This window comes from Erpetoichthys calabaricus, chromosome 4 (assembly GCF_900747795.2).
Source record: "Erpetoichthys calabaricus chromosome 4, fErpCal1.3, whole genome shotgun sequence".
NCBI lineage: Eukaryota > Metazoa > Chordata > Cladistia > Polypteriformes > Polypteridae > Erpetoichthys > Erpetoichthys calabaricus.
Window position 1 is genome coordinate 162,638,391 of NC_041397.2, and position 12,618 is coordinate 162,651,008.

At 40.4% G+C, this 12,618-nt stretch overlaps 1 protein-coding gene across 3 annotated transcripts in view; it reads left to right on the top strand.

Moving 5' to 3' along the window:
• rnaseh2b (ribonuclease H2, subunit B) overlaps positions 1 to 12,618 on the top strand; it is a 151,011-nt gene that overhangs the window by 113,499 nt on the left and 24,894 nt on the right. Inside the window, exon 10 of one of the 3 annotated variants that reach the window (XM_051925752.1) lies at positions 12,505 to 12,605. The exons of 1 other annotated variant lie outside the window; for it this stretch is intronic. In XM_051925752.1, the coding sequence (XP_051781712.1) occupies positions 12,505 to 12,605 (101 nt within the window). The remainder of the gene's footprint in view (positions 1 to 12,504; positions 12,606 to 12,618) is intronic. One more of the 3 variants, XM_051925751.1, reaches the window with a different exon arrangement.

Consider the following 12,618-nt stretch of genomic DNA (forward strand, 5'->3'; position numbering starts at 1 on the left):
ATACATATACACATCCACATATATATATACATATACACATCCACATACAGTGGTGTGAAAAACTATTTGCCCCCTTCCTGATTTCTTATTCTTTTGCATGTTTGTCACACAAAATGTTTCTGATTATCAAACACATTTAACCATTAGTCAAATATAACACAAGTAAACACAAAATGCAGTTTGTAAATGGTGGTTTTTATTATTTAGGGAGAAAAAAAAATCCAAACCTACATGGCCCTGTGTGAAAAAGTAATTGCCCCCTGAACCTAATAACTGGTTGGGCCACCCTTAGCAGCAATAACTGCAATCAAGCGTTTGCGATAACTTGCAATGAGTCTTTTACAGCGCTCTGGAGGAATTTTGGCCCACTCATCTTTGCAAAATTGTTGTAATTCAGCTTTATTTGAGGGTTTTCTAGCATGAACCGCCTTTTTAAGGTCATGCCATAGCATCTCAATTGGATTCAGGTCAGGACTTTGACTAGGCCACTCCAAAGTCTTCATTTTGTTTTTCTTCAGCCATTCAGAGGTGGATTTGCTGGTGTGTTTTGGGTCATTGTCCTGTTGCAGCACCCAAGATCGCTTCAGCTTGAGTTGACGAACAGATGGCCGGACATTCTCCTTCAGGATTTTTTGGTAGACAGTAGAATTCATGGTTCCATCTATCACAGCAAGCCTTCCAGGTCCTGAAGCAGCAAAACAACCCCAGACCATCACACTACCACCACCATATTTTACTGTTGGTATGATGTTCTTTTTCTGAAATGCTGTGTTCCTTTTACGCCAGATGTAACGGGACATTTGCCTTCCAAAAAGTTCAACTTTTGTCTCATCAGTCCACAAGGTATTTTCCCAAAAGTCTTGGCAATCATTGAGATGTTTCTTAGCAAAATTGAGACGAGCCCTAATGTTCTTTTTGCTTAACAGTGGTTTGCGTCTTGGAAATCTTCCATGCAGGCCATTTTTGCCCAGTCTCTTTCTTATGGTGGAGTCGTGAACACTGACCTTAATTGAGGCAAGTGAGGCCTGCAGTTCTTTAGACGTTGTCCTGGGGTCTTTTGTGACCTCTCGGATGAGTCGTCTCTGCGCTCTTGGGGTAATTTTGGTCGGCCGGCCACTCCTGGGAAGATTTACCACTGTTCCATGTTTTTGCCATTTGTGGATAATGGCTCTCACTGTGGTTCGCTGGAGTCCCAAAGCTTTAGAAATGGCTTTATAACCTTTACCAGACTGATAGATCTCAATTACTTCTGTTCTCATTTGTTCCTGAATTTCTTTGGATCTTGGCATGATGTCTAGCTTTTGAGGTGCTTTTGGTCTACTTCTCTGTGTCAGGCAGCTCCTATTTAAGTGATTTCTTGATTGAAACAGGTGTGGCAGTAATCAGGCCTGGGGGTGGCTACGGAAATTGAACTCAGGTGTGATACACCACAGTTAGGTTATTTTTTAACAAGGGGGCAATTACTTTTTCACACAGGGCCATGTAGGTTTGGATTTTTTTTCTCCCTAAATAATAAAAACCATCATTTAAAAACTGCATTTTGTGTTTACTTGTGTTATATTTGACTAATGGTTAAATGTGTTTGATGATCAGAAACATTTTGTGTGACAAACATGCAAAAGAATAAGAAATCAGGAAGGGGGCAAATAGTTTTTCACACCACTGTATATATATATATATATATATATATATATATATACACATATCAAGATATATATATATACACATACATACACACACACACACACACACCCATACATATATACACATATATATACACATACAGATATATATATACAGTGGAACCTCTAGATACAAGTTTAATTCGTTCCAGAACTGAGCTTGTATAGCGAATTTCTCGTATCTAGAACAAACTTCCCCATTGAAAATAATGGAAATCCAGTTAATCCGTTCTGCACCCCAAATATATTAACATAAAAATCAATTTTCCTAACAAATAACACTGATAAATTATATATACTGTAGTCTACCTTTAATAAATAACACTGGTAAATAATATAACTGATTATTAAAAGAATCAAAACAGGTGTCCAAAGTGCAGTAGAGCATTCAATAAATCTTTAAATAAATAATCCTTAAAACAGTTGTGAAGTGGAGGTTTAAAATACACAAGAATAACAATCCTTTAACACGAGGTTAAAACGTCAAAAGGATGCCGTCTTTAAAAAACAGATGACAATCGCCGGTGCTTCTTCTCTGTTAGCGTCTCACCTGCGGGCTCTGCAACAGGCGAGACACTCTTAATGCAGTGGCTCGCCTGTTCAGCTACACGCGAGCCTGCACTCGCCTGCCTGCCTTCTCTCTCTCTCTCTCTCTCCTTTTACTTTTTCTCCCCCTTAACCGGCTCGCGCTTCTCTATATATGCGGGGGAGGACATGGCAGCTGCAGCCCATCAGCCACAGGAACAATCATGGATGTGGGCAGTTTCCCACCTGTGCACTTAAGTGAGAAACGCAGACACCGCAGATCGCGGCTCGCAACTGCTACCACGCCCCCTTGCTAAGCCGCGAGCTATACCCACAGCCCGGCTCGTTACGCGAGCCAATGCTCGTATTTAGAGCTGAATTTTTCGCTCATACTTTCCTCGTATTTTGAATTTCTCGTATACAGAGGTGCTCGTATCTCGAAGTTCCACTGTATGTATATATATATATATATATATATATATATATATATATATATATATATATATATATATATATATATATATATATATATATATATATATATATATATATATATACACATACACACACATATATATATATATATATATATATATATATATATACACACATATATACACACACATATATATACACATACAGATATATATATAGCAAAATACCCGCGCTTCGCAGCGGAGAAGTAGTGTGTTAAAGAGGTTATGAAAAAGTAAAGGAAACATTTTAAAAATAACGTAACATGATTGTCAATGTAATTGTGTTGTCATTGTTATGAGTGTTGCTGTCATATATATATATATATATATATATATATATATATATATATATATATATCGTGCATTGCCCTGTCACTGGTATTTTGATAAAAGAATTTGAACAACATATAAGAAGCGTATAAATTATTAAACAGTAAAACATTAACATTTAAGAAGTAAAGTTACATTAAGTACTACTGCAGTGCCTTCGGGTATACCTCATTTTTTGTTTGCCTATTACATGCTTAAATGTATACATTTTTTGGTGCACCTACCCGAGAACACGCGACATATAACCGAGCGTGGGAGAAGCATGGATTTTAAACACGCATTGAGTTCATCTGCTGGTCTCCCTCGTGAAATAACTGGTAATGTTTGACTAAAATCTACAGCGAGTAAAACGACATTACCTCCTATTTTTTTTTTTTACGATCTCTGAGATCTTGCTTTTTTCGGTTCAAGGCTTCATAAGCTCTTTTATGTTCTATGGTGTACTTATCCCAACCCATCATCTTTGAATGTTGCAAGACTTTCGCCTTGTATGTAGATCGGGTTAATTACATTCATTGCATTCCTAGTCTGAATCACAATCTGATTGTATGGGTGGTTACCTGGCACTGTAGGGTTGCCACCCGTCCTTTAAAATACGGAATCGTCCCGTATTTGAGAATGAAATTGCGCGTCCCGTTTTGAATCAATACGGGACGGGATTTGTCCCGTATTTTTTTTTATCATTTTTTTTAAAGCAGCGTCTCATGCAAATCATCCCACACGCATTGATTGGGTAATACTTGATGTCATCGTTAGTTTGATTGGTCTTTTTAACTGTCCATTGAGGAGGGCGGGTCTTTTAAGTAGAGTCTGCAAACTGTTGGCACTGGGATGTGGCACCCGCTGCAGTATGCATCCCTTATTTTTTTGTATTAAAAGTGGTAACCCTACCTGGCAGGTAACACTTATGTTTGGTCATGAAGTCGTCTAAAATCCGCCACGTGCCCTCTTTTAATTGTGAGAAGCAGATATATATAGCCAAATTCTCGCGCTTCGTTGCGGCGAAGTACTGCTTTTAATTTTTTAAGAAGAAAATAAAACCTTTTTAAACAGATCGAAAATATACCAATAACAATTTGTTAAGGATCTGTTTTTTTGTGAACCTCGCTTTTCACAGCTGTCCCGCTACGGCGTGTGTTTCGTTTATTTGACAGTATGTAGATCGTGGTAATTAAATTCATGGCATTCGTTTTCAGAATCACAATCTGACTGTATGGATGGTTACCTGCCAGGTTACGCTTGTGGTTGGTCAGGAAGTCGCCTTACATCCGCCACGTGCCCTCTTTGTGTTCCCAGAAGCTGATCATAGAATGGTTTTAATAGTTTACTTTCAAATAATGCAAAGAGTATGCGACACGTGTTTCTCCTTAATTCTGGGCTCATCAGGCATACACACTCACTGCATCCCCTCTCGAGAATCGAATATCGTCAGCGCCAGAGTTGAAGCCCCTAACGTTGCGAGAAGCAGATCATAGAATGGTTGAAACTGTTGCCCCTAACGTTGTGCTACGGCGTGTGGTTCGTTTATACCTCATGTCTTCTCATTAAACTTTTATCTCGCGAATATGTTATTGCAATCCGCAGCGGGAGCGTTTCTATAAACTTAATTTAAACTTACGTTTTACACCGTGCTTTGTTTCCCTTATGAACATGCTTGTATGCTTCACTCGCTCCCTTCTCAATTGTTTAATGAATTTTTTGTTCTTCGCTGTTTGCGGCTCCTCCTTCATTTGTCCCTACTGCATTCACAGTCTTTTCACGTTTTTGCAATCCGCAGCGGGAGCGTTTCTATAAACTTAATTTAAACTTACGTTTTACACCGTGCTTTGTTTCCCTTATGAACATGCTTGTATGCTTCACTCGCTCCCTTCTCAATTGTTTAATGAATTTTTTGTTCTTGCTGTTTGCGGCTCCTCCTTCATTTGTCCCTACTGCGTTCACAGTCTTTTCACGTGATTACGTGGGAGGCGTGATAACGTGACACTCAACTCCTCCTCCCACGGCCATCGAGCTGCCGTCCATTACAGTATATTGTGAAAAAAGAGGTTCCAGTTATGACCATTACGCGTTGAATTTCGAAATGAAACCTGCCTAACTTTTGTAAGTAAGCTGTAAGGAATGAGCCTGCCAAATTTCAGCCTTCCACCTACACGGGAAGTTGGAGAATTAGTGATGAGTGAGTCAGTCAGTCAGTGAGTGAGTGAATCAGTCAGTGAGGGCTTTGCCTTTTATTATTATAGATAGGCATCATACACATGATATAGGCAATAAATTGGCTTTATGCAGTTTTGTTTAATACAAACATTGTACATAAATTTATTTGATACAAACAATGACATAATATGTAATATGCAAGTAACTTTTACTGAAATTAGGTCACTATGGTAGCCTATTTCATGGTGTGATCAACAGCTCTATACTGAACATTATGGAATTGCTCAGTATATGTCAGTGTTTGGATAGTTTTCCACAATCCAAGAGGCATTTATTTCTTTAAAAGAGTTTTGCAGTTTAAAACAGTGTGTAACAAAAAGAGGACAAACAACTCCATTATACATCAGTGCATTAATTGGTGTTGCCTTTATGTAATTTAGCATATCGGTGACACTCAGTCCCTGCATAATCAAAGAGAAATTAAAATGGCGTTAAGCCTGTGACTAAAGTGTATGACTGTATGACCAGATCCTGTCATGAATTTCCGGAAAAAGCTCCTGGAAATGTCCTGGAAAATGATTCCTTAAAAAGAGTGGGAACCCTGACAGTTCCTGACTTGTTGTTTGTGTAGTTTGCCCTTTTGCAATAAAGGTGGAATAAGTTCTGGTAGGATTTATTTTGTTTTCATTTTCTTTTATTACACAAAGTCAGCGATTTTGGCAGGAGTGTGTAGACTTTTTATATCCACTTTACTTCAAGGCTTTTCCATCATTTTAAAGCTGTTATAGTAAGTATGCATGCATTTTATAATGTGTAACATAATAAAAGCACTATATTTTTCACTGTTAATAAAAAGAAATTTTTTTAAATATCTTAAGCCTGCATGGTATTATAACAACCCTGTCCATAACTAATGAATGTCACTAACAATTAGCAGTGATGTTAAGGTTACATGCTTTCAGATGACTTTATAGTAAATGTCCACTAGATATGGCTCTGTGCTGAACATGGTTGTAACTCGATAGGTGCAGCATTTCTTCTCTGTATTCATTTAAGGTGTTTGAATGTAGCAGGCACTTCCTTTTACCTTCTTTGGCTTAAGGCTGACCAGGCCACAATATACAATATGAGTAAGCACTGCTTTTAAAAAGGGATACTGTGTCCTAGTATCTCTTTCTCTTCTGGCACAAGGTGTTTTGGGAGCACATTTTGCATTGTTCTTATACCTCTTTTCCTTTAGCCCTGCTTTTGAAGAGGCACACATCTTTCTTAACTTTATGGTTCTAAGACAGTACTTGCAGGGCAGGTCTGGTTTACCACCCTTATTTAGTGTCACCAGTGTGCAATGTAAAGACGTCTAAACCTAATCCCTGTATGTTTTTTTTTTTTTTTTTTGTTTTCAACAGTTTATCTGGTGTTAAAATACACTCTGACCACTTTAAATACATATTTACAATAAAATATAAGTATTTTATAATTTAGGAAAAATAAGGGCAACATAAAGCATGGATGTTTAATGAAAGTGTTCAGTTTATTCAGATATTATTTTACATATTATACGTACTGTATATAACAAAATAAACTAAACTTCTTTACAGATTTCCCATAACTAAAAGTATATTAAATGTGTTTTAAAATAACTGACAAGGAGAATAAGATTGTTATTATGTCTGTTTTATCTGTAGTACCCATGTCTATATTGTGGTTTTCCTCTGCATTTTTCTAAAACAGGAGAAGTACCTGTATACTGTAGTCATCTCTTGCATCTTGGACAGCATTTGGTGACATTTATATGCCCGGTTCCTTCACATAGAGGCCACTGATACACATACAGCTCCATGTTTCACAAATGCTGTCATGCTATCTTGACCACTGACCTCTGGTCTATTACATTCAACTCTGTTTACCTGTTTGTATAACACATAGTAAACTGTGTCATATTTCTTCCCTGTAGAACTGAGTTGCTTCTGCAGTTATGTTGTAATTCTTTCAGAACACTGTGCCTCTTTTCATACCTCTTAAGTTTTAGCCATTACCGTTGAAATCTCTGTGTATGTAACAACTGTTCAGTCTTGTTGTTTAAAGGACATCTGCTGATCTCTTAATCATACATTTGGTGTATTACGTCAACCTTCTCCTGGTACATTCTTGTCTTTGTTGTTCACTTGACTTTTATCTGGTTTCCTGATATGCTTGAACAGGTTCCTCACATTTATTAACCCTTATATACTTGATGGATGCTATATTTTAATATGTAAAGCATACCAAAATGCAGTGTTTTGTTATTGGACTTCTGTGCTCGTCACGGATTGTCCCTAACGAACACCATGTTCAAGCATAGGGGTGTTCATATGTGCACTTGGCACCAGGACACCCTAGGCCTCAGTTCGATGATTGACTTTGTGGTCGTGTCGTCAGACTTACGGCCACATGTCTTGGACACTCGGGTGAAGAGAGGGGCGGAGCTGTCAACTGATCACCACCTGGTGGTGAGTTGGCTTCGATGGTGGGGGAGGATGCCGGTCAGGCGTGGTAGGCCCAAACGTGTTGTGAGGGTCTGCTGGGAATGTCTGGCAGAGCCCCCTGTCAGAAGTAGCTTCAACTCCCACCTCCGGCAGAACTTCGACCACATCCCGAGGGAGGTGGGGGACATTGAGTCTGAATGGGCCATGTTCCGTGCCTCTATTGTTGAGGCAGCTGACCGGAGCTGTGGCCGCAAGGTGGTCGGTGCCTGTCGTGGCGGCAATCCCCGAACCCGTTGGTGGACACCGGCGGTGAAGGATGCCGTCAAGCTGAAGAAGGAGTCCTACAGGACCCTTTTGTCCTGTGGGACCCTGGAGGCAGCTGATAGGTACCGGCAGGCCAAGCGGAATGCAGCTTTGGTGGTTGCTGAAGCAAAAACTCGGGCGTGGGAGGAGTTTGGGGAGGCCATGGAGAACGACTTTCGGACGGCTTCGAGGAGATTCTGGTCCACCGTCCGGCGTCTCAGGAAGGGGAAGCAGTGCAGTGTCAACACTGTATATGGTGGTGATGGTGCGCTGCTGACCTCGACTCGGGACGTTGTGTGTCGGTGGGGGGAGTACTTCGAAGACCTCCTCAATCCCACTAACATGCCTTGCAATGAGGAAGCAGAGCCTGGGACTCAGAGGTGGGCTCCCCCATCTCTGGGACTGAGGTCACCGAGGTGGTCAAAAAACTCCTTGGTGGCAGGGCCCCGATGGTGGATGAGATACGCCCGGAGTTCCTCAAGGCTCTGGATGTTGTAGGACTGTCTTGGTTGACACGCCTCTGCAACATCGCATGGACATCAGGGACAGTGCCTCTGGATTGGCAGACCGGGGTGGTGGTCCCCCTCTTTAAGAAGGGGGATCGGAGGGTGTGTTCCAACTACAGAGGGATCACACTCCTCAGCCTCCCTGGAAAAGTCTATTCAGGGGTCCTGGAGAGGAGGGTCCGTCGGATAGTCAAGCCTCGGATTCAGGAGGAACAGTGCGGTTTTCGTCCTGGTTGCGGAACAGTGGACCAGCTCTATACCCTTAGCAGGGTCCTGAAGGGTGCATGGGAGTTTGCCCAACCAGTCTACATGTGTTTTGTGGACTTGGAAAAGGCATTCGACCGTGTCCCTCTCGGGAATCCTGTGGGGGGTACTCTGAGAGTATGGGGTACCGGCCCCCCTGATAAGGGCTGTTCGGTCCCTGTACGATCAGTGCCAGAGCTTGGTCCGCATTGCCGGCAGTAAGTCGAACCCGTTTCCAGTGAGATTTGGACTCCGCCAGGGCTGCCCTTTGTCACCGATTCTGTTCATAACTTTTATGGACAGAATTTCTAGGCGCAGCCAGGGCGTTGAGGGGTTCTGGTTTGGTGGGCTCAGGATTGGGTCACTGCTTTTTGCAGATGATGTTGTCCTGTTTGCTTCATCAGGCCGTGATCTTCAGCTCTCTCTGGATCGGTTCGCAGCCGAGTGTGAAGCGGCTGGGATGAGAATCAGCATCTCCAAATCCGAGACCATGGTCCTCAGCCGGAAAAGGGTGGAGTGCCCTCTCAGGGTTGGTAGCGAGATCCTGCCCCAAGTGGAGGAGTTCAAGTATCTCGGGGTCTTGTTCACGAGTGAGGGAAGAATGGAGCGTGAGATCGACAGGCGGATCGGTGCGGCATCCGCAGTAATGCGGGCGCTGCATCGGTCTGTCGTGGTGAAAAAGGAGCTGAGCCGCAAGGCGAAGCTCTCAATTTACCAGTCGATCTATGTTCCTACCCTCACCTATGGTCATGAACTCTGGGTAGTGACCGAAAGAACGAGATCGCGAATACAAGCGGCTGAAATGAGTTTCCTCCGTAATGTGTCTGGGCTTTCCCTTAAAGATAGGGTGAGAAGCTAAGTCATCCGGGAAGGGCTCAGAGTAGAGCCGCTGCTCCTCCGCATCGAGAGGAGTCAGATGAGGTGGCTCGGGCATCTGATCAGGATGCCTCCTGGACACCTCCCTGGTGAGGTGTTCCGGGCACGTCTAACCGGGAGGAGGCCCCGGGGAAGACCCAGGACACGCTGGAGGGACTATGTCTTCTTGACCGGCCTGGGAACGCCTTGGGATTCTCCCAGAAGAGCTAGAAGAAGTGGCCGGGGAGAGGGAAGTCTGGGCATCTCTGCTCAAGCTGCTGCCCCCGCGACCCGACCTCGGATAAGCGGGAGACAATGGATGGATGGATGGAAAGCATACCAAAATACTTTATGTGCAGTAACTGTATTACCTGTAAATGATGTGACCACTAAGTCTAATTTTTCTTTCACGGTATCACAAAAAGCGCTGCTCCGCATAGCAGTGATTGTGATTTAATGATTATTTTTTATGTTAATAACTGCTGTTTTGTTGCTGTTTCCTCATACAGTTGGAGAGACCAGCTCAAAATTTAAATCTGACTATATAAGAATATGTGCATTGATGGGAACTGTAGTTTTTGGGTTGAGTTGTAATGTGCTTTAAGGTTAACACCTAGGCTATTGAGCAATACTGTAGTTAAATATTCCTATGCTTTAATAACTAAAATTTCTAGTGTTTGTTTTAATGTATACAGAAATGCAATTTATTTAAGTACATTTTTATTGAATTAATTATATACTGTGTTGGGTATCAAAAATGTTAATGAATTTCAATACTTAGTATAGTATTGAAGTCTGAAATTTTGGCATCGTGACAACCCTTCACTGCAGTAGCCTTGACTAAGTATTAAAGTTTTCAGCCATGTTTCTGACTTCTGAGTTGTTGAACTCTCCTCTAAAACAGTACATAACCTTGGTGGAGAACCATGTACTATTATCCAACAATGCATGAAATGGTTCACTAACACTGAAGACTTCTTTGAGTTTAGAATACAGCCAGCACTAAGCCATATCAAGTGGTGAAACCTATGCAAATACAATAAACCATGTTCTACTTTGTCTAGATCAAGAACCACTGTTTCATTATATGTTGATACCTTGGGAAATTCCACTGCTGGCTTTGGCTGGTGTCTGATGTGCTTTATAAGTGCCACTATTGTTCCCCTCTCCCCCCAGCTCATATTTTCATTCACTGTTAGAATCACATTATCTTGCATTGCCTTTTTTTGTTAATGTCTACTAGTGTATTTTTTGATGTTTATTCAGAATGTTAATGTTGTAATAGCCTGAAATAGTTCATTCAAGGTGAATGAATGATCATCTTGAACATAATAGCTGTGCCACTTTAAAGGTCAAGTACTACTCAAGGATTGTTTAGTGATGACTTGCTTAATAATGGCATTTTGGCCAGTACTTGCTGGAATTTAAACTCTTAGTGAAGTACGTCACTTTAGAATTTTTACATTTAAATATTCTGTGACTAGGGATGTCCTTTTGATCATTGTACTCTGATTTATTTCAGTAACATGGTGGTTCAAGCCATTTTGAAACACACTTTATATATGTGCATGCTGTATCAATAACTGAAATTCAACAAAAAAAACAAAAAAACTTATGTGACTATTGGGTAATTTTCCTTTAGCAGTGAATTTCAGTTTTATGAGAGCTGTTTTTAATCAATGAAACCTACTGTGAAATCTAATACATTTCCATACCTTTCATACTTATCTGGTGCTTTAGTGCCATTCAGCAGTGCCCTTGCCTGGTGGTTTGGGATTCTCTCAGCTCTTAGCAGTTAGACCATTTCTCAAAACATCATCATAGATATTCTAAGGAAAGCAGATTTCACAGAATCAAAAGAAACATTTGCAGAAGTAGTCAATGCAAACTATTTGTCTTTAATTTCCAAGCAAGTAGAATTTATCAATTTGAATGCTAACAATGTGTCCAATATCCCCATGTAATATTTCCAAATATGAGGACAACACTGTTCATATTTATAAATGAATTCAAACAAAGGCAATGTTTCTGCTGTGGTAATACTGTTAAAATTTAAATTAAAAGTTTAGGTTAGCAAAAACTGAAAAAGGAAATATCAGAATATTACAAATGGGCCTTCTTCAGGGAACAATTCATAGGTTACAACCTTTAGGTGTTCAGCAGTAATTAAAGTAAATTAAGCCTTGCAAGTTTCCTGCCTTGTGCCCTGTGTTGGCTGGGATTGGCTCCAGCAGACCCCCGTGACCCTGTGTTCGGATTCAGCGGGTTGGAAAATGGATGGATGGAAGTTGAAGCAAAAAATTTGCACAGGTGTCCCAACTTCTGTTGATTACATAAAAACCCTTTGTTTGCCTTAAAGCAGAGTTGGAACAGACTATAGTACTTAAGAGGGTGTAGTAATAGGTGTCCCGGTAGAAGTTACCTCATGTTAACTTCACTTCGGATAAGTGGTATTAATCAGGTTAGTGAGCAATGTTATGTCCTTGTTTCTTGTAGAAAGCTGCCATTACTTTCAGATTAAGATGCTCCCTTGTACCCCATTTTAGCCAAGATATATTACAATTACCTACTCTTTATAATGATGAGTAAGATAAAGCTAGAGTTAAAAAAAAAAAAAATAATAATAATAAAAGGGCTCAGTAAATGCTGTTCATTGTACATACAGTCCTTACTATTTTTAGAAATACTTCTGAGAGTAGTGGCATAGAAAACCATATGCACAATGTCTTCATAGGGAAGGTTTGTTTTGTTAAAGTGTCTTTTGAATTAATATATTTTGTTGAAATGAAGTAAAAATGTAAAAAAAATGTATTTAACAAATGTGAAATTTGTAATTAAAATCACAACTATGTGACTGCAGAAATTGGGGTGGCATTGTAATGCGTTAATGACATTCTTTAAAAGTTAATTCTAATGTGTTTTGTGGCCCTCATTTTTTTGTGCTCTGTTTTATTACTTATGGAAGTACTTCAAAACTATGCATTACAGAAAAGGAAGCTATCAGATAATCCTGTTGAAGCTGAGGAAGACTACACAAAATTCAATAATGATGATCACAAAAAAAAGGTAAATGATTTCT